Source organism: Solanum stenotomum, chromosome 6 (genome assembly GCF_019186545.1).
Source record: "Solanum stenotomum isolate F172 chromosome 6, ASM1918654v1, whole genome shotgun sequence".
In the NCBI taxonomy this organism is placed as follows: Eukaryota; Viridiplantae; Streptophyta; class Magnoliopsida; order Solanales; family Solanaceae; genus Solanum; species Solanum stenotomum.
The window spans coordinates 60,394,436-60,416,198 of NC_064287.1; the positions used below are offsets into that span (position 1 = coordinate 60,394,436).

Below are 21,763 nucleotides of genomic sequence, written 5' to 3' on the forward strand. Positions count from 1 at the left end.
TTCTTATTAAACAAGTACCGGATTGCAGCATGATCACTATAGACTATAACTTTGATTCCCACCAAGTATGATATGAACTTATCAAATGTAAACACTAATGTCAACATCTCCTTCTCAGTAACAATATAATTTGACTAGGCTACATCAAGTGTCTTGCTAGCATAGTAGATGGATTGAAACATCTTATCTTTTCGTTGCCCAAGCACTGCCCCAACCGCTATATCACTGGAATCGCATATTAGCTCGTATGAGAGCTCCCAGTTTGAAGCAATCAAAATAGGAGCTTCTATTAACTTCTTTTTTAGCAACTCAAATCCGGGCAAACACTTCTCATCAAAGACAAACTTCATCTCTTTCTCTAACAGGCTGCACTTAGGTCTTGCAATCTTAGAGAAGTTCTTGATGAACCTCCTATAGAACCCTACATGGCCTAGAAAACTTCTAACTCCCTTCACTGTGATGGGTGGTGGCAATTTCTCAATAACCTCCACTTTAGCTTTGTCAACTTCCAGTCCATTCTCGGAGATTTTGTGTCCCAACACAATCCCCTCTCCAACTAGAAAGTGACACTTCTCCCAGTTCAACACCAAATTGGTTTCTTCACACATGGCAAGAACCCTGTCAAGATTAGTCAAACAAAGTTCAAAAGACTCACCAAACACTGAGAAATCATCCACGAACACTTCAACAAAATCCTCAATCATATCATGGAAGATTGCCATCATACATCTCTGAAATGTCGTCGGTGCATTGCATAAGTCGAATGGAATGCGCTTGAACACATACGTGTCATACGAACAAGTGATGGTAGTCTTCTCCTGGTCCTCTGGTGCAATAACAATCTGATTGTACCCTGAGTAGCCTTCAAGTAAGCAGTAGTATTCCTGACCCTCCAATCTATCCAGCACCTGATCAATAAAAGGTACCGGGTAATGGTCCTTCCTAGTGGCGTCATTTAACTTCCTGTAGTCCATGCAGATGCGCCACCCCGTCACTGTTATTGTGTGTGGGGATTAACTTATTCTTCTCATGAGTTAGCACAATCATTCCACCATTCATGGGCACACACTGTACTGGATTCACCCACTTACTATTTGATATGGGGTACACAATCCCTCCATCTAACCACTTGATCACTTTTTTTCTCACCACATTCTTCATCACTGGATTCAATATCCGTTGATGTTGTGCACTCGACTTATGCCCATCCTCTATGTAGATTTTATGCATGCACAGCGCGGGACTAATTCTATGGATGTCGGCCATTTGCCAACCCAAAACTACGTTCTCTTCTTCAAAATGGTTAAAGTTGCTTCTACTTGTGCATCAGACAATGCTGCAGACAAAATAATCGGTAAAGTTTTTGCTTCACCCAAAAATGCATACCTGAGGTGGGCTGGGAATGCTTTTAACTTTAACTAGGGTGTTTCTTCATTAGAAGGCCTGGGTGGAGGACCCAACACCTTATTTAAAGGCACCCAATGATCTCTGGATGTACCTACAAGTGCCACATCAAGATATTGCACCATTTCCTGTGCCTCAACTTCCCCATAGATATCATCTTCTACTAACACTCGCTCTAAAGGGTCTTAGATGCAATGTATCGAGCCTCTGCCTTAAGATCTATCACAGTTATGGCAGATAACTTTTCATAAACAGTTGGCAGCTTTAATGCTTTGTACACGTCGAACACCTCCACTTTATCATGGGCCCGCATAGTGAGTTGCCCAGCTGTTATATCTATCATAGCCTGCCGAGTAGCCAAGAAAGATCTTCCTAAGATGAATGGGAACTTAGGATCTGGCTTAAAATTCAGCATAACAAAGTCTACAGGAAATATCAACGATCACACTTGCACTAACACATCCTCTACAACACCCTCAGACCTAGCAACAGATCTATCAGCCAACTATAAGATGTTGGTAGTAGGTTTAGGACTACTCAACCCCAACTTTTTGTACAAAGAAGTTAGCATCAAATTGATATTAGCTCCTAGATCACACAATCCTCGCGCATGAATGCTCTGCCCTATAGTGATATGAACCGTAAAGCTACTCGAATCTTTTAGTTTAGTGGGTAACTTATTTTGGACTCTGGAGTTGCACTCTTCAGTAAGTGCAATGATCTTATATTCAGTCAGCCTCCTTTTGTTCGCCAGAATCACCTTCACATATTTAGCATACCTAGGTATACCCTGCAAAACATCTACCAATGGCAAGTTAATGTGAACTTGTTTCAAAAGAGAGAGAAACTTACCAAAACATTCATCCTCCTTCTGTTTCTTGAACTTTTGAGGGAATGGAGGAGGTGGTTTCACTATTGGTTGCACTCGTTCTTCTTGTACAACAACTTCGCTCTTCTTGGGTTCACTCTCTTTCATCACAACTTTAGTGTTTAGTTTCTTAGGAGCTAACTCTTCCAATTGCAAACCACTGCAAGTATCCACCACATTTACTTGCTTGGGATTTGGATTAGTGTTTCCCGACAAACCTCCTTGCGGTCTTGAGTTCTGGGCACTAGCAAACTGCCCGAATTGCTTCTCCAGATTCTATGTAGCCAACTGATTATTTCACACATCAGCAGCTTACTGGGCTTGATCAGCCATGATCTTTTTCAACATCTTCTCCGTGCTCATGTTACTAGACTGCTTATTTGGCTGCTATTGTTGGATCTGTGGTTGGTACCCTTGTGCATTTCCTTGGGGTCTATACTAATTTTGGCCTTGAGCCTGATTTTTATTTCCACCCTAAGAAAAGTTTGGATGGTTGCGCCAACTCAGGTTGTAAGAGTTTCCATAGTTCTGCAGGCCTCCTCCTCGTTGTGCATTACCTACAAAATTAACAAAATCTTGGTTTGCACCACATACCTCTGCACTATGATCACCACCTCCGCAGATCTCACACCAAGTTGGTGGATGTTGAACTGCATTCACCTGTGCGGGCTGTTGTCCCAATGCTAGATTGTTGAAGTGGGTGTTCATTATATTTTACATTGCAGCAATCTATGCAGTTAAACCAGTCACTGCATCTACTTCAAGCATACCTGCAGTTTTTTGTATCACAGGTTTGACCCCTCGTCCGTTCCATTCGGGGTTACCCAGTGAAATCCTGTTCAGTAAGGTGAATAGCTCAGCATATGTCTTCTCCAAAGCCTGACCACCTGCAGCTGAATCAAGTAGAATTTTGGTGTTAGGCTCCAATCCTTCAATGAAGGTATGCACCAACACCTCATTAGATTGAGGATGATGTGGGCAGCTCACCAACATCGATTTAAACCTGTCCCAAGCTTGGTACAAGTTCTCTCCCCCTTACTGTCTAAAACTCAAAATGTCGCTTCTCAACTTAGCTATTTTTCCAAATGGAAAAAATCTGATGAGGAACTTCTGTGCAAGGTCATTCTAGGTGGTAATTGAGTTCGCGGGCTCTGAGTTTAACCATATTTTTGCTTCCCCAAGCAGAGAAAAGGGAAATAAAGTGAGCCTCACGGAATCCTCATTTACTCCAATTGGAGTGTAAGTATCATTGATCTCGAGGAAGTTTTGGATGTGGACTGTTGGATCCTCGTGCGATAGACTAGTGAACTACCCCATTAGAGTGCAATAGTTGCACCATACTCTATTTCAGTTCAAGCCTTCCACCAACTGCAGGTTTCTAAATGCATGATGTCACATTGGTGGTACGTGGGATTGCCACGTCTCTGACCTTCATCTTAGCCATTATTTCAAGTTCCTCTTGCTCAAATCTTGCTACTTTAGATGTTGGTTCACTAGCAACAAGAGGGACTGGGTAAGTAAGTCGTCTTAGCCTTCTTCGGTAGTGCACGAATCATTCTGGTTCAGCTAGAGGCGATACCAATCCGTGATCGTCGTCTAGTTTGAAATTCCAATACAACCTGCAACAATGAAATGCTAAGATCAAGTTGTCAATTGAACTTCAAAAATCAGAAAAATCAGATAATTCCTAATTCTAAAGTCCCCGGCAGTTGCGCCAAAAACTTGTTGTGCCCAAATCGCATACGCAAGTGCACGTGGTCTTTCAAGTATTAAAGCGGCTCTTATAAAGAGCCGGATATCATACCCACATGGACTTATGCTTAGAATCACTTAATTTCTCCAATTTTCAGCTAAGCACAAGTGTTATCAAGATTCCTAAGTGATTTATTTTATAATTCTAAGAATTCACAAAATGTAAAAAATGCGATTCAATTTCAAGGGTTTAAAAACAATGATTGGGTAAAGTCCAGGGCTGCAGCTTCTATCAGGATTCATGCAATTAATATCATTTAAAATGGATATTTATCAACTATCGAATCAATGAATCACAGGGTTAAATGTATGATCATGGTCTCCCGACCTCTAATTGCCTACGATAAATGACAGCCTAACTACATCGTTGAGCGGGGATAGGCTGGATCAAGCATCGAGCATTACGATTTCTTCCTGTATAGTGACTAAGCATGGTTTCTAGGTATATCCCTATCCTAGATACAAATTAACCATAATTATTAAGAGAAAATCATGCTTCTTATTTCCCACGTTCTATCCTCTTATTCCTCTCCCGAGTTCAATTTGGACAATGTGTTTATTTCATTGGTGGTCAGTCACGAAATACGAAAAACAAGAATATAAGAATGGTTCATATGATAATTGATATTAAACCAATGAAAACTTAATAGATTACAATCATCCTGTAGCCACAACTCTAGATCTAGGGTATGTAGCTTCTCATAATCAAAGATTCGATCAAACAATGTTTAAGTATCATAGAAAGATCGAAAGTAAAAGAGTTTAGGAAAGAACCCTAAAAATTAATGAAATAGCTCTCCAAGTCGTCGTTCTTCAAAACCCAGAAAATGAATAATTTAATAAAATAAAGTATTGGACCGCCCATTGGATGATCAAAGCCAAAAAAATTTTTAACTCGAGCTAACAAGTTTTGAAATAAAGGCTAGCTCAGGTATGATACTGGCATGACAAATCGCTTCTTCTGGCTCTCTCCAACATGTATTGTGTAATGTCCTTTTGGAACACCTCCAAATGTTGAAGTCCTCCTTTTCAATTAGCCAGAATTAATGGATTCATTTTGGTATCCATTATCTCAAGAAATAATATGTAACTTGTTGCGCCCAAATGCACACGCAAGTGCACATGGTCGCTCAATTAATACAGTGACTCTTTCGAGTCGGATTATCGAACCCAAAGGACTTCAAATCATCAAACACTAACTTTGTTGTAACTAAAATAAATTTACTTATGTGGCAGAAAGGTTCAACAGTTTGTTTAAAGTAACACCATTAACACAATTTTCAATTATTAACTATTAACAATTAAATCAGTTGTAAACGGGATTTCACAATTTGGGAGAAATTCCAGGCTTTTAGCATGCACCGATTTCAAGTATAATAAAAATTATGCCAGCATTCGACAGGTTATCCTCATTATTGATTCACAAGGTTGAATTTATGATCATAGTCTCCCGACCTCTAATCGCCTACCACCATTGACAGCCTAACTACATCGTGGAGTAGGGATAGGCATAAACCAATCGCACAACATTACATTATAATCTTGTATATTAACCAAACGAGGCCTATATGTATATTTCTATTCTATAGCCGAAACACTCTATGTTTTTACCCTAGAATGAACATGTTCCTCACATTATTTTACCTATCCCTCCATTCGTCTTCTGAGTTCAAGAGAGGACAAAAAGTTTATTTCAATGTTGATCAGGCATCAAAATAGTAAAATCTAGAATGTAAGCATAAATCATAAGAAAACCCGTCTCATGCTAGAGTTAAACAATATTATGCCATCAATCATAGCTACAACCCTAGAATAAGGGAATTTAGCTACTCATAATATGATTCATCATAAAATAATGTTCAAAGATCATTAAAATGTTTACCAAAATGGAAGAGTAGAAGAAAAACCCTAGAATTCGTCAGCAAAAATCGCCCAAATCGCGTTCTCCTCATTTTTTTGAAAAAATGACTAATGATAAATGTGAAATAAAACACGTGATAAGAATCTGGAGTCCAGGTCCGCGACGCGGACTTGTACCCTCGCTTCACATTTTTAGAAGTTCATTCCTCCTCCGCGGCGCGCCTATATCGCACACTTCATTGTTTTGTGCACTTCGTTTGCCACACTTATCTACCAGCTCCGCGACGCGGAAATGTTCCCATACAATGCATTTTTCCAGCTTCTTGGCCATTTCTCCTTAGCAACTTCAATTTCTATTTTCCTTTTCTTAGATGGCTTTCTTTTTCGCTCCTTTTCCTTGCTTTTCACCCTACAACCACCTAATCATATTAGTTAGAGGACAGACAATCAAATTACTCTAAAATTGCAATTCAAACTAGGAATTTGCTCTCGAACTTGACTATAAATATGGGATAAATTGATTATTAGGCACATAAATACGCCTAAGATTATAACTCCAACTGATGAAGGAAAACAAAAGACCAAGAACTTTGAGAATTGCACAGAAAATATAAGTTTTGTTTTAATGTCAGGATACTTCATTTCTTTTTCTTCTCTCTTTTGTTTTCATCTTACAAGTTTACGTACAGATGTGCAGTTAAAAACACATTTTCTTACTTTTTCTCAACATTCCTCGACCTTTCTTGTTGATTTCTCTGTCAAATCATGAATTTGTAGCAACTTTTTTTGTAAAACGATCTCTTTCTATTAAAGCGAGAGATGAAAGAGAAGCGAGATGATATATATGTATATTTCCCAATCAAGACAAATATTCATTAATAAAAATATGTAAATATATAATTATAAGTTATATATTTATTATTAATATTTTTTTATTTTGAATAGACATTATAGTTACCAACTTCCTAAATTGTTGTGTAGTTTTATGAAAGACACAACTCCTCCATAAAAATGATAGATTTCCTAAATCTCTTTTCCTCTCTCTCTTTCTCTCTCTCTCTCTCTCTCTCTATATATATATATATATGTTAGAAATGATGTTCGAAACCCTACATTGTTTGTAATGGCCGCCGATACTCTTTCTGATTCCGATCAAATATTTTCCAAGTTACCAGAAGACATCATCGAGAAAATCTTGTCTTGTGTAACTCTGAAACAGAGACCAATAGTTTCTCTTGTTTCCAAAAAATGGCAACAAATAATAAAATCATTCAATGACGATCTCAATTTAGTCCACAAATATTCTTCAAAGATAGCCTGTGGATACTGCGGCTCCTCTCAATTGGACCGTCATGAGTCATGTTTATGCTCCGACACTGATCTCTACCATGTCGATCCATTTATTAAACTTGCTGCAGACAACATCAGTTTCAAAGAGCTTTATTTGTTCATACCACCTACTTTTAGGTATTGTGCGTCTTCCGGAATTTTAGATTCCAAATTTTTAACCATTCTCCATATAAAAGGAAATTGCAACATGAATATTATTCGAAAATTTAATGTAATGCCTTCATTGAAAGAGTTGTATTTTCATTCTGTTTGCATTTTTTCGCACACCTTCTCCAATTTTATACCCAAGTGTCCTCTCCTTGTTCTGTTAACTTTGATAAATTGTGACAACCTTAATGAATTAACAGTCCCCCATCTCAATTATCTCGAAAAGCTTCATGTCAATACTCGCAAAAAAATTACAAAAATTGAAGTAAAAGCTCAAAATCTCCTCGAGTTTCACTTGTGTTGTCCAGCCTTTACCAAACTAGATCTGTCTGCTTCTACTAAACTACAACTCCTCCATATAGATTCTACAAATGTTCCTGACTCATTTCCTTATGACATTTTCTCAACATTCCCATCTCTAAAATCCTTATGTCTTATATTATGTAGAGGATTGAAAAAAATCAAAATTGTGAGTCCTCTATTGGAGAGTTTGACATTGAATAACATCATTGACTTGGACGAAGCATTCATAGCTACTCCTAATTTACAATTGTTCAACGTAATATATAGCTTTAAATTCCAAACCCCATGTCCCATAGTGGGATCAAGGCATATGGAAGTTGAGATGGGTGCTCGTGCAACTAATAACTTGCTTGAGTTGAGAAATTTTGCTGAAAATTTGGGTGAAAATATCACGTTGTCCTTGGAAACTGACACAACTGGAGCAAAGGTATGTACTTACATCTTTAGTATTTTCAATTCAATTTCCTTTCATGTTTGACAAGTCATTTTGTGTTGAATATTATTTTTCATTGTCTATGAAGGGAGTAACATTTCAGCCAGGAAACCTTGGACCACTTTTTATCAAGTGCATAAATTTGGTAATACAATCTTCATTTAAACCAAGATATGAATCTTTTCTTGCTGAATTTTTTAGTTACTTCCATCCGCGGACCTTAGTAGTGACAGTGAATTCAGATGCCCGCAAACATGACTTTATACAGGTATTCTACAATATTATAATGACTTCATTTTTCACCTTAATAATTTCCCATCTTCACTTATGTTATTAATTTGTAGGTCCTAATGAATGAGCTGGAAGGCTGGAACAGAGACGGCACTAAACGTTACAAACGTAGTGAGTACATATTTTGGTACAGTGCATTGAAACGCTTTACAGTCCTTGGATCAACTGCATTTGCAAGACAAGAAAGGGAAGCCAGGTGTGATAGGTCCACGTTATGTGCTGGGTCAAGGGAAGGGTCGAACCAGAAGGGGCTATCAGTAGACTTACCTAACATTTCTACAATTACAAAACAAGAAAGGGAAGCCCGGAATGGTAAGCGCCCGCTCTGTGCAGGATCTGAGGAAGGACGGGAACAACAATGCATATTGTTCGTAGCCTTACCTAACCTTTCTACAATAACAAGAGAAGGCACTCATCAAATTAAGTTGCAGTTTGAGTGGTAATTGTCACATAACAAACATTTGTTTAGTTATTTATATATATCTGAATTAATGGATAATGTTGTAACTTTAATGCAGGTATAATTGAATCAGAATTGCAACTAAGCAAGAGTAGTTCTATGTTGGTGGAACATAGTATTGGTGTGCAACTTACAAACGTAGGCAAATTTAGAAGGTCTTTTTTTCTAATGTACTATCCCTTAGTGTTATATATATATATATATATGACAAGTTTCATATCAAATGTTTAGTGGATGAGCGAAATTAGTGACTACCGATGAGACAATGGCACATGAAGCCTCACATGGTTTTGCTTACTCTAATACTATCAACTATTTTGGATAACAAATTTGTTGAAGAACAACATTAGGCCCCACTTTTATTTGAAGGACACCCTTAAAATAAAATCCACCAGAATTGATGAAGTTGATTGCGAAGATGGAAATCTGAAGCTCACCTATCTACAAGACAAAGAAATAGCGGAACATGGTTTTGGTTGTTACCAGCAATTGTTCATTTAATGGTTTCAAATTATTGGCATTGAGAAAAGAAAGAAACAAACTTATCATCTTTTATTTTTTTAATTGAATGGAAGATGTTGTCTTATTCCACGTAGGTGAACAGTGAATAAATACAATACATAAGGTGCTAACTAAGGAAAGAAATAAAGAGTGATTCCTACAGATCTGCAATGATCCATACAAATCTGCTGCCTATATATATATATAACTAAGATTAAGTCTATATACATTCTATAGAACTCCCCCTCAAGCTGGAGCATATATGTTGATCCTGCCCAATTTCTTACAATGATAATCAACTTGAGTTCCATTCAATGCCTTTGTGAGCAAATCAACTACTTACTCTCTTGTCTTCACGTAACTGGTGGAAATCAAGTTTTCCTAAATCTTTTCACGAATAAAATGACAGTCAACCTCAATGTGTTTAGTTCTTTCATGATACACCAGATTTGAGGCAATATGCAGGGCAGCTTGATTATCACATCAAAGTTTTGCTGGTGTGTGATATTCCAGCCCAATTTCAATTAGAAGATGATATATCCACATAATCTCACATGTAGTCTGTGACATAGCTCTATACTCAGATTCTGCACTTGATCTAGATACAACACTTTGCTTCTTACTCCTCTATGAAACTAGGTTCCCTCCAACAAAGACACAATAGCATGTAGTCGATCTCCTATCAATTTTGGATCCAACATAGTCAGCATGTGCAAAACACTCAACATGAGTATGACCGTGATTGCTATATAATATCCCAAGACCAGGGGCTCCTTTCAAGTAACATAAAATCTGTTTCAAAGCTGCCCAGTGTTTGACTGTAGGCGAGGACATGAACTAGCTAACAACACTTACTGCAAAAGCAATGTCTGGACGAGTCACAACAAGGTAGTTTAACTTCCTAACTAACCTCATGTATCTCTCAGGATCATCAAAGGGGTCGTCGTCATCTTTCATAAGTTGTACATTGGGAACCATTGGAGTACTGCAAGGTTTAGATGCTAGTTTTCCAGTGTCTGCAAGAGATCAAGAATATACTTTCTCTGAGACAAAAGAATTCCCTTCTTGTTTCTATTTACCTCTATACCCAAAAATTATTTCAACTAACCCAAGTCTTTCGTATGAAACCTAGTATGCAGGAATCATTTGAGGGAAGAGATCCCCGCATAATCACTTCCTGTGATGACGATGTCATCAACATACACAACCAACAAGATAGTGCCAACTGTTGATTGTCGATAGAAGATTGAGTGATCACATTTGCTCATTTTCATCCTAAACTCCATGACTACCTCATTGAACTTCCCAAACCAAGCTCGGGGACTCTGTTTTAAGCCATACAAGGACTTCTTCATATAAAAGACTCTCCCATACTCCCCCGAGCAACAAAACTAGGTGGTTTATCCATGTATACTTGCTCTTGAAGATCACCATGATATCCAACTGATGTAAAGGCCAATTCTCAGAAGCAGCTAGAGAAATGAACAAGCGGACGAAAGTAAGTTTCGTAACCGGAGAGAAAGTGTCTGAATAATCCACTCTATAAGTTTGGGCATACCCTTTAGCCACAAGCCTAACCTTAAGTCTTGCCACAGAACTATCTGGATTAACTTTAACTGTGAACACCCACTTACATCTCACTGGTTTCTTCGTGCTAGGTAAATCCACCAAATCCCACGTGTGATTTTCCTCTTAGGCATGTATTTCCTCAAGAATCGCATCATACCATCTAGGATGGTTCAAAGCTTCCTTCACTGTTTTGGGTATAGAGATGAAGTCTAAAAAAGCAACCAAGGACCTCGACATAGAGGATAAGCGGTCATAGGAAACAAAATTAACAATGGGATATGTGGATTGACAAGTCCTTTTACCTTTGCGAAGATCAATAGGGAGATCCAAATTCTCTAAAGGATCGGGTGAAGAAAGATTTGATAACAGAGGAACCGGTGCAGAACACGTATCATCGATCTCTCATCTCCTCGAATAAACTTGAACAATTGGTGGTCTTGCTAGAGCAGAAGTTGTAGATCCAATAGTCAATTGGTGTTCAATAGAGGAGCTAGGAGATTGAAGAACATTATTTGATTGTTCTGTCACAACACGAGTAACCTGATAGACTAATCACTCATCTTCCTCCTCTTAAGTTGTAAAAATGGGAGGTGCATAGAAGAATGGTGGTCTCTGAAAATACCACATCATTTGACACTAAGTATTTATCAAGCTCAGTAGAATAACATCGATACCCCTTCTGAAGGTGTGAATAACCCAAGAAAACACACTTCAATGCCTTAGGGCCCAACTTGGTAACAGATGGCCGAACATCTCGAACATAACACGTGCTTCCAAATACCTTAGGCTCCATCGAAAATAGTGACTTGTTTGGAAAAAGAACATTGTAAGGCATATTACCAACAAGAACAGTCGATGGCATGCGATTAATCCAAAAACAAGTTGTAGAGACTGCATCAACCCAAAATTGTTTAGGAACCTTCATTCGGAACAAAAGTGCTCGAGATGTCTCAAGTAGGTACCTATTCTTTCTCTCATCAACTCCATTTTGAGAGGGTGTATCAACACATGAAGTTTGATGGAGAATACAATGTTGTCTTATGTAGGTTTGAAACAATTCTGACATATATTCTTTGTTGATTTGTAAATATCTAAATGCGATCAGATATGATTTTATAGGATTTAAATTGATCTTATAAAATCATATCTGATATGCTATTGAATAGGTTAGGATGTTAGATCAATAAGATCATCCCTTGATTCTCAAATTTTCCAGAATCAAGGGATTTGATTGCTAGATAGTTTGGTTTTCTATACTATAAATTTGTATCTCTATGGATGAATAAAATAGTACAACTTTGGTACCAAAACTTACATGGTATCAGAGAAACTTCATTCTTATTTTGCTTATGACTAAAACAACATTTACTGGGTTACGTCACCCAGCAGCATCGATAGAAGCCGAGAGTTCTATTAACAAAGCTCCAATGAACCAAGGCACCGATTCTTCTCATTTGTCTTTTCAGCTTACTTCTCACAAGCTGAATGGAAAGAATTATTTGGAATGGGCGCAATCTGTCCATTTGATAATTGATGGTTGAGGAAAACTTGGACACCTGACTGGAGAAACCAGAAATCCTGAACCAGGAGATCCGAAAATGAACGCCTGGAGATCAGAAAACTCGATGGAAATCGCTTGGCTACTAAACTCCATGGATCCTGCCATAGGTAAGCCATATTTGTTTCTTCCCACTGCTAGGGATGTTGGGAGGCTGCCAGAGAGACTTATTCTGATTTAGAGAATGCCTCTCATATTTATAAATTAAATTGTGGAAAGCTAGGCAGGGAGAGAGAGGTGTTACTATTTATTATAATGAGTGGTTTTCCTATTGCAAAAATTAGATCAATGCTATAATGATGAATGAGAGTGTCCTACGGATAGCGTGAAAGCAATGAAAAAGGAAGAAAATGAGAGGGTTTATCTATTTCTAGCCGGGTTGAACCAAGAATTTGATGAGCTTCGTTTTCGAATTCTTGAAAAAAAACCCACTACCCACCTTGAGGGTAACTTTTTCTGAGATTAGGCGAGAAGAAACAAGGAGGAATTTTATGCTAAAAATAGATCCCAATCTGGAAATAAAAAATATAGATTCTTCTGCTCTAGTTGCTGCGAAAAATGAAAATGATAGGAAAAAGAAGCCATGGTGTGATTTTTGCAAAAATATACCGGCACACTCGAGAGACTTGTTGGAAAATCCATGGGAAACTGTCTAAATTGGAATAAAAAAAGGGAAGACAACCATGGAAACCAGGTCTTTCAATGTACCAACGAAGAATCAAGGATGAAATCTTCTCCAGAAATGCCACCATTCACCAAGGAACAATTGGAGCTACTGCACAAACTTCTCCAATCTCAACTCCAAATCAATAAACCTGATCCTCCTACTTCTACTTGTTCATTTTCTCAAGCAGGTAATGTACCTTCAGTTTTTTTAGTACAAATTCTACTGGTATTAGTTCTTGGATCATAGATTCAGGGGCAAGTTATCACATGCCATGGAATTCCCATTTTTTCTCGACTTACATTCCATCTGCAGGAAATAAGAAAGTCAAAGTTGTTGATGGTTCCTTCTCAGCAGTTGCTGGAAAAGGGACAGTCAAACTAACCCTTTTTTTTACTCCTGTTGATGTCCTTCATGTTCTAAAATTGTCTCATAATCTTTTGTCCATCAGAAAATTGAGTCAAAACCTTAATTGTCGTGCTATCTTTGACTCTATTTCATGTGTATTTCAGGATAAGGTCTCAAGGAGGATGATTGGCAAAGCTAGAGAGTATGAAGGTCTCTATTTTCTTGAAGATGGTGACAATTCAATAAATCTAAGTTCAGCTTGTTTGAACTCTGCTCTAGTTGATAATTAAGTCATGTTATGGCATTATAGACTTGGTCATCCTAGTTTTCATTATTTGAAGCTCTTGTTACCTCAGTTGTTTAGGAATAAAAGTGCATCCCCCTTTGAGTGTGAAATTTGTGAAATGGCTAAACATAAACGTTCATCTTTTTCTTCCCAAAAATATCATGCAACAAAACCTTTTAAGTTGATCCATAGTGATGTTTGGGGACCTTCTAGGGTAGCAACTGTAAATGGAAAAAGATGGTTTGTGAGTTTCATAGATGATCACACTAGACTAACTTGGGTGTACCTATTGAAAGACAAAGGGGAAGTAAAACATATGTTTGAGGCTTTTTATGTTATGGCTAAGACACAATTTCATGAGCAGATTCAAATATTTTGGAGTGATAATGGGAGAGAGTTTTTCAATGACCAGCTAGGCAGTTTTTTCACTTCCAAGGGAATAGTACACCAAAGTTCATGTCCTAATACACCCCAACAAAATAGAGTAGCTGAGAGAAAAAATAGGCATCTTATGGAAGTAACTAGGGCCTTAATGTTCACAAGTGAAGTCACTAAATTTCTTTGCGGAGAAGCTCTTCTAACATCCACCTATCTTATTAATAGGATGCCTTCCCGTGTCTAGGTTTTAAAACCCCTTTCAGTATGTTTAAGACATATTTCCCTAATTCTAGATTGACCGCTGACCTATCCTTGAGAGTCTTTGGGTGTAGTGTATTTGTTCATATTCATGATCATAATAGGAGTAAACTTGACCCACGTGCTAATAAATGTGTTTTTGTTGGCTATGCCCCTAGTCGAAAGGGATACAAGTGCTATGACCCAAATACTAGGAAGGTTATTGTCACAATGGATGCCACATTTTTTTAATCTCAATTGTTTTTTGGAACTCATCTTCAGGGGGAGAAACATAGAGAAGATTCGAGGGATAATAAGGATCCTCTTGACCTCACATGTAAGGAAAAAAATGATCCAAGTTTCATGATAGATACGGGAAATAGTATTTTTGGTAATAACCTAGATAAGGTAAGAGATCCTAACTTAAATATTGAAAATAAGGAAACTCAGACAATACAACTTATTCATGATACAATTAATGACAAGAACATGGAACAAACAAAGGAATTAAAGGCTTACATGAGAAGAAACCGGAACCAAGAAAAAGAGATCAAGGACTCTCATCAGAACCAAATGTCCACCCCGCAAGATCTCATTGATACACAAAGTAATTCTATAGAACCTAATTCTGATTTTCCCCTTGTTATTTTAGACCTTGATCTTCCAATTGCTAAACGTAAAAGGGTAAGAAAAGTCACCAACCATCCCATGTCAAATTCTGTGTCATATAGAAACTTGTCCCCTTCCTATATAGTTTTTCTTTCTCAATTATCTGGAATGGAGATACCGAGAAATATGCATGATGCTTTGAATGTTCCCAAGTGGAAAGAGGCAATTCTAGAGGAGATGAATGCTCTTGATAGAAATGAAACCTGGGAAATGGTGGATCTGCCATGTGGAAAGAAAACAGTGGGTTGCAAATGGGTGTTCACCATCAAATTTAAATCATATGGGTCCCTTGAGAGGTACAAGGCACATTTGGTAGCAAAAGGGTTCACTCAAACTTATGGGATTGATTATCTTGAGACATTCGCTCCAGTTGCGAAGTTGAATTCAATCAGGGTTCTTCTAACCATTGCTGCCAATCTTGATTGGCCTCTTCAATGACTAGATGTCAAGAATGCATTCTTGAACGGAACACTTGAAGAAGAAGTCTACATGGATCCTCCTCCGGGTTTTGAAGAAAGGTATGGAACTAGAGTGTGCAAGCTAAAGAAATCTCTCTACGGGCTCAAACAATCTCTAAGAGCTTGGTTTGAGAGGTTTACTCAATTTGTAAAAAACAAGGGTACACTCAAGGGCAAGCATATCATATATGTTCATTCGACACTCTGTTGAGGGAAAGACAACTATCCTGATAGTGTATGTCGATGATATCACACTTATAGGAGATGACTTGCCCGAAATGAAAATTTTTAAAAAAACAGTTGGCCTCAGAGTTCGAGATCAAAGATTTGGGCCAATTGAAATATTTTCTTGTCATGGAAGTAGCAAGATCAAAAGAAGACATTATGGTGTCACAAAGGAAGTATGTACTAGATCTTCAAAAAGAGACAGGTATGAGTGGTTGTCGTCCAGCTAAAACACCTATTGATCCAAATATGAAATTCAGAAACAAAGAAGGAAATTCAGTTGACCAAAGTCAATATCAGAGACTAGTGGGAAAGTTGATCTACTTATCACACACTCGGCCTGATATAGCTTTTGTTGTAAGCTTAGTGAGTCAATTTATGCACTCTCCAAAGGAAGAGCACCAAGAAGCGGTCTATAGAATTCTAAGATATTTGAAAAGTTCACCAGAGAAAGGTTTGTTTTCAAAAAGGGACAAGATAGGGGCATTGAAAGCTTTACAGATGCAGATTGGGCAGGTTCTACTATTGATAGGAGGTCTACATCAGGATATTGTACTTTTATATGGGGAAATCTTATGACTTGGAGGAGTAAAAATCAGAATGTTGTAGCTCGTAGCAGTGCTGAAGCTGAATACCGATCTATGGCCCATGGGATCTGTGAAATGATTTGGCTCAAGAAGATGATGGAAGAACTAAAAAAAATTATTTGTGTTACCAATGAAGTTGTACTGTGACAACAAAGCTGCCATAAGTATTGCTCACAATCCAGTTCAACATGACAGAACAAAGCATGTTGAAGTGGACAAGCACTTCATAAAAGAGAAGATTGAAGAAGGAAACGTGTGCATGCCTTTCATCTTAACAAATCAGCAAATTGCGCATATTTTCACAAAAGGCTTGTTTAAACCAAAGTTTGAAATTTTTGTAAGCAAGTTAGTCATGACAGATATTTACATGCCAACTTGAGAGGGAGTGTTGATATGCAAATATCTAAGTGTGATCAGATATGATTTTGTAGGATTTAAATTGATCTTATAAAATCATATCTGATGTGCTATTGAATAGGTTAGGATATTAGATCAATAAGATCATCCCTTGATTCTCAAATCTGCCAGAATCAAGGGATTTGATTGCTAGATAGTTTGGTTTTCTATACTATAAATTTGTATCTCTATGGATTAATAAAATAGTACAACTTCGGTACCAAAACTTACATTATTTAGCATTATCACTCCTTAGAATACGCACTGAAGTATTGAACTGAGTTTTGACTTCAGCACAAAAAGCACAAAAGTGAGTAAACACTTCAGAACGACTCNCTCTATGGATTAATAAAATAGTACAACTTCGGTACCAAAACTTACATTATTTAGCATTATCACTCCTTAGAATACGCACTGAAGTATTGAACTGAGTTTTGACTTCAGCACAAAAAGCACAAAAGTGAGTAAACACTTCAGAACGACTCTCCATAAAATAAATCCAAGTCATTCGAGAGAAATCTTCCACAAATGTAACAAAATACTTATGTTCAGTTTTTGAAACAACATGACATGGTCCCCAAACATCTTAATGAACTAACTCAAAAATTGACTCCACTCGCTTATTAACCCTTGGATTTGTTGAGCTACGATGGTGTTTGGCAAATTGACATGACTCACAATCTAGTGAAGGAATATTCTGAAACTGAGGACAGAGCTTCTTCAACATAGGCAAGAAGGATGTCCTAATCGACAATGTGCCTCAAATGGAGACACGACACAAGAGTAGGCAGCAAATTGAGGCTCCCAATATTCATCAAGAATGTAGAGACTATTTGATACATGTCCTTTACCAATAACTTTATTTTTCTTCAGATCACGAAACAAACAATGATCGGGAAAGAATGAGATATAACAGTTTAGGTCTCTGGTCAGCTTACTAACATACATCAAATTAAAGGCTAACTTTGGTAGACCTAATACAGATGACAAGGTAATGGAAGAAGTTGGTTTTACAGTCCCAGATCCTATAATATTACAGATTGAACCATCAGCAACCATCACATGAGAGAGTGCTCCGTGTGATCGAAAGCTAGAATATATATTAGGACTACCTGTCATATGATCTGTGGCACCTGAATCAATCACCCATTTATTCGAATAGGATATAGGACATGTTTTTCCTGACTCAACAAGAGTAGTAACTAAAATAGATTCTTTTTGTAATTTTTGATATTGTGAGAAGTTTGCAAACCCTTCCGCCGAAACCAAAGTTCTTTTATCTGAAGACATAGGAGCCACAATTTCAGTAATTCTCTCCAAATATTTTAGCAGCACAAGAACTCATCAACAGAAAATATAACCAGAAGCATGTACGTGACCTCACAAACACTGATGAACAAATTCTAAAAATGATTTTATCAACTAAGAAATCAATTGTCCACCCAAAATGAAGAATCTGAGTACTTTACCAGTAGACAAGAGCAAGTAATGAACAATCAAATACCCAAACAAGTAGTTCAGAGAAAGAAATCATGAACCTCAGCTTATGACCAAACAACACCAATTATCTGAACTGAAGTAGAAGCTAGTAGCTACAGAATCACAAATCACAAACCAGATTCAGTGTAGCAGAATAGAAACGAACCTGGAAGTGACGAACAAACTTTCCAGATCGTATTTTAACACCAAAACACACCTGAGAAGTGACGAACAGACTTTCCAGATTGTATTTTAACACAAGAACAGACCTGAGATTCGCCAGAAATACGTGTCAATGTTGTAAATCAAAACCCAATCAATTCAGCCAGACACGCACCTTCACGTGCCGATGCGTGATGAACAAAAGACTGTATGACTGGTGCGTGACAGCCACTCGCTTCACAGTCAGATGCCGATGAAGACTGGTTTGGCTAGAAAATATACTCCGCCTCCTTCTGTAGTAATGATAACACAGACTGGCCACTTTAAATCAGTGGAATAGAAATCCAAACTTCTTCCATAACATAGCCAAAACGACAAGAGCCTATTGGCTCTGATACCATGTAATTGCATGGAAGATGTTGTCTTATTCCAGTAGGTGAACAATGAATAAATACAATACATAAGGTGCTAACTAAGGAAAGAAATAAAGAGTGATTCCTATAGATCTACAGTGATCCCTATAAATCTGTTGCCTATATATAGCTATGTATATTACTAAGATTAAGTCTATATACATTCTATAACAATTTTCAAACTAGTTGCATTCATATATATTAGGCCCCATATCAACATGGCCAACAAGCATCAGCACACGGCTTTGCCTTCGGTAGTTAGTGACAAAAACTTCAGCTCCAACCCAAGGCTTGTCTATAGACTCCTTATATAAATAATCCCACATTCATGATCTCTTTTCATCATCAAGCTCAAGCATTATCAATTTACCATCAAAGGTCTCTAAATTTCTCATTTAGTTTCTTTCTTACAGTCTTCAAAGGAAAAATGGCAATGCTCAATGCTAAGAAACTCATCAAGATGTCTAGGAGATGGCAGAAGTTTGCAGCCATGTAGAGGAAGAGAATTTCATTTCCAAGAAATGGTAGTGCTGCAGACAATTGCAGTACTTTCTCATCCTCTATAGTTGAGAAGGCCATTTTGTAGTATATACAGCCGATCAAGCCCGTTTTGTCATTCCATTGGCTTACATTGAAAATGAGGTCATTAGGAAACTTTTAAACATGTCCACAGAACAGTTTGGGTTGCCAAGTGGTGGCCCTATTGCATTACCCTATGATGCAGCCTTCATGGACTACATGGTTTCACTAATCAAGAAAGGCGTAGCTGTAGAAGATCTTCACAACGCATTGCTCCTCTCAATTCCTTCATGTTGCTGTTCAGTTTCTTCTTTGTACCAAGAAAGTGGAACTCAACAGATTCTTGTTTATTGAGTTAAGGTCAACAATTTTTTATGTACATGCTAGCTCAAAAATAGTTTCTAGACAGGGTGGAGATTGAAGAGAACACAATTGTAAAGCAAATCATACACATTTAATATTATTTTTTCTGAAAATTGGCCATATTCAAGGCTTTTTCTTTTCAATTTGGTTACAATAAGTCCTAACAATCTAATCATATAATTGAAAACTCTAATTCAAGCATTATAAATCTTCAAAGGACTTGTCAAAAGACTTCCACATCAAACCCCACATTCAGGAAGCCTTTTGAACCAAATGGGAATAGAGTTAACAGGTTCAGTGGAAATAACCCTGGAAGGAGGTTAACTGCCGCAGAAATGGATAAAAAGAGGGCTAAAGGGTTATGTTATTCTTGTGATGAAAAGTACGTGGTTGGCCACATGATTGACACTGAAAGTACCCATAAATTAATTGACCAGGAAGTGGAGAAGAGGTTAAGTTGTAAGGCTAACCCTATCTTGGAGCAGTCAATCAGTGTAGTTCATGAAAGAGAAGTGCAGACTGCCTCTATATGTAAAAATATTCAACAACTCTTACACGGAACACCTTTTGCTTCAGACTTCTTGATATTGTCTTGGGAGTGCAATTGTTAAACACGTTGGGCAGAATCTTGTTTGACTTCAGCAATAGGACCATTGAATTTATGTATTAGAGCAAAAAGCATGTGCTAAGAGGTTCTAGTAGTCAGTTCAAGGCATCTAAGGCAAAGGTATTTTGGTCGGGCCCTTCCCCGGACCCTGCACATAGCGGGAGATTTAGTGCACCGGGCTTCCCTTTTTTACTCACGTCTTTTTGACAAGGGAGCTGCATCATTTTATTGATGCAGACTCATGTACGCAGATACGAGATCAGGCAATATGCTAGGTTCTATATTCTCTGCTCTTGGTGAGCCCCTCTCTGTTCCAGGGGCTTAGTCTACAGTTCTCAAGTTCTCCAATCGTTCACATTTCTTCTTAAAGTAATGTCACATCCTGTTTCATCAAAACTAACAGATATGTATACATTTGTGAGAGATCTTTGTTATTCTTTTACATATGTAAATTTGACTACTTTCGACCATTAAGTAGGATATCTTGTTTGACGGTTTCAAGATCAAAGTGTTCCTTAACTTATGCTTTTCTCGTCATAACATCAATAAAATGCCAATATCAAATTTCACACAAAGAGAATTGGATGAAACAATGAATAGCATAAATTTGTATTTTTCAAGTCAAAATGAACAGATCTGATAGTAAAAGACCGTGCTGCCATCTCTTCGACAAAAAACCTCTAATAAAATTTTCTAGTTCATCTTCAGTATGCACCAGCTTTAGGTCTTGTAAACTTATTTAACATAACCACATAAAGGAGGGGTTCACGAGCTATAAATGTTGATAACAGTACTTAACCGCTGACGTCAATATAGTCAGCAGAATGGCTGTGCAAAATATCAGGCGCATCAATCCACAGAATGAGGAGGCATGAAAATACAAAAAGTTTTAAGTCTTCTAATCAAGTGACTTGAATTTTTTTTTCTTAAATAAATATTGTCTTTATCCATTTGACAAGAGGTGGTTAGTCATTTTAGCTCAACTTTACATGCAGAAATTCCTTGTTTACTAATACTATACAAAATGGTTAAGAAACAAACAAGGAATTATTTTATTTCTCTGTCTACTATCTTTCATTTTTCTCATTTCTAATCCTATAGCTTGACAAAATTTCACGGGCAAAAGAATTTACACCGTGTTCCTACTCATAATCTCCTTAAGTGGGAAGTGAGTTCAACGAATAAATCCTCTTTGCAAGGTATTGTGAGACTGCCCATTGGATGATCAAAGCCAAACTTTTCTTCAGCTTGAGTCAGCAAGTTTTGAAATATAGGCTGGCTCAGGTATGATATATTGGCACGACAAATCACTTCTTATGGCTCTCTCCTATATATACTGCGCAATGTGCTTTTGGAACACCTCCAGATGTCGAAGACCTCCTTAGAATTCGATTAGCCTGAATAAAGGAGTCATTTTGATATCCATTATCTCAAGAAATAAGATGCAACTCTAACTGATGAAGGAAAACAAAGAAC

At 37.5% G+C, this 21,763-nt stretch overlaps 1 protein-coding gene and 1 pseudogene across 1 annotated transcript; both read left to right on the forward strand.

Moving 5' to 3' along the window:
* Window positions 1–7,007: 7,007 nt before the first annotated feature.
* On the forward strand, window positions 7,008–8,851 carry LOC125869244 (uncharacterized). The gene is made up of 3 exons (XM_049549810.1): window positions 7,008–8,111; window positions 8,206–8,385; window positions 8,462–8,851. The coding sequence occupies exons 1-3, from the start codon at window positions 7,008–7,010 to the stop codon at window positions 8,849–8,851; spliced, it is 1,674 nt and encodes a 557-aa protein (XP_049405767.1).
* A 10,374-nt stretch (window positions 8,852–19,225) lies between these two features.
* Window positions 19,226–19,671, forward strand: LOC125869004 (auxin-responsive protein SAUR68-like; annotated as a pseudogene).
* Window positions 19,672–21,763: the final 2,092 nt, after the last annotated feature.

Coding starts and splice junctions, on each gene's coding strand:
- LOC125869244 (XM_049549810.1), top strand. CDS start 7,008: ATGGCCGCCGATACTCTTTCTGATTCCGATCAAATATTTTCCAAGTTA. Junction 8,112..8,205: donor CTGACACAACTGGAGCAAAG/GTATGTACTTAC, acceptor TTGTCTATGAAG/GGAGTAACATTTCAGCCAGG. Junction 8,386..8,461: donor GCAAACATGACTTTATACAG/GTATTCTACAAT, acceptor ATTAATTTGTAG/GTCCTAATGAATGAGCTGGA.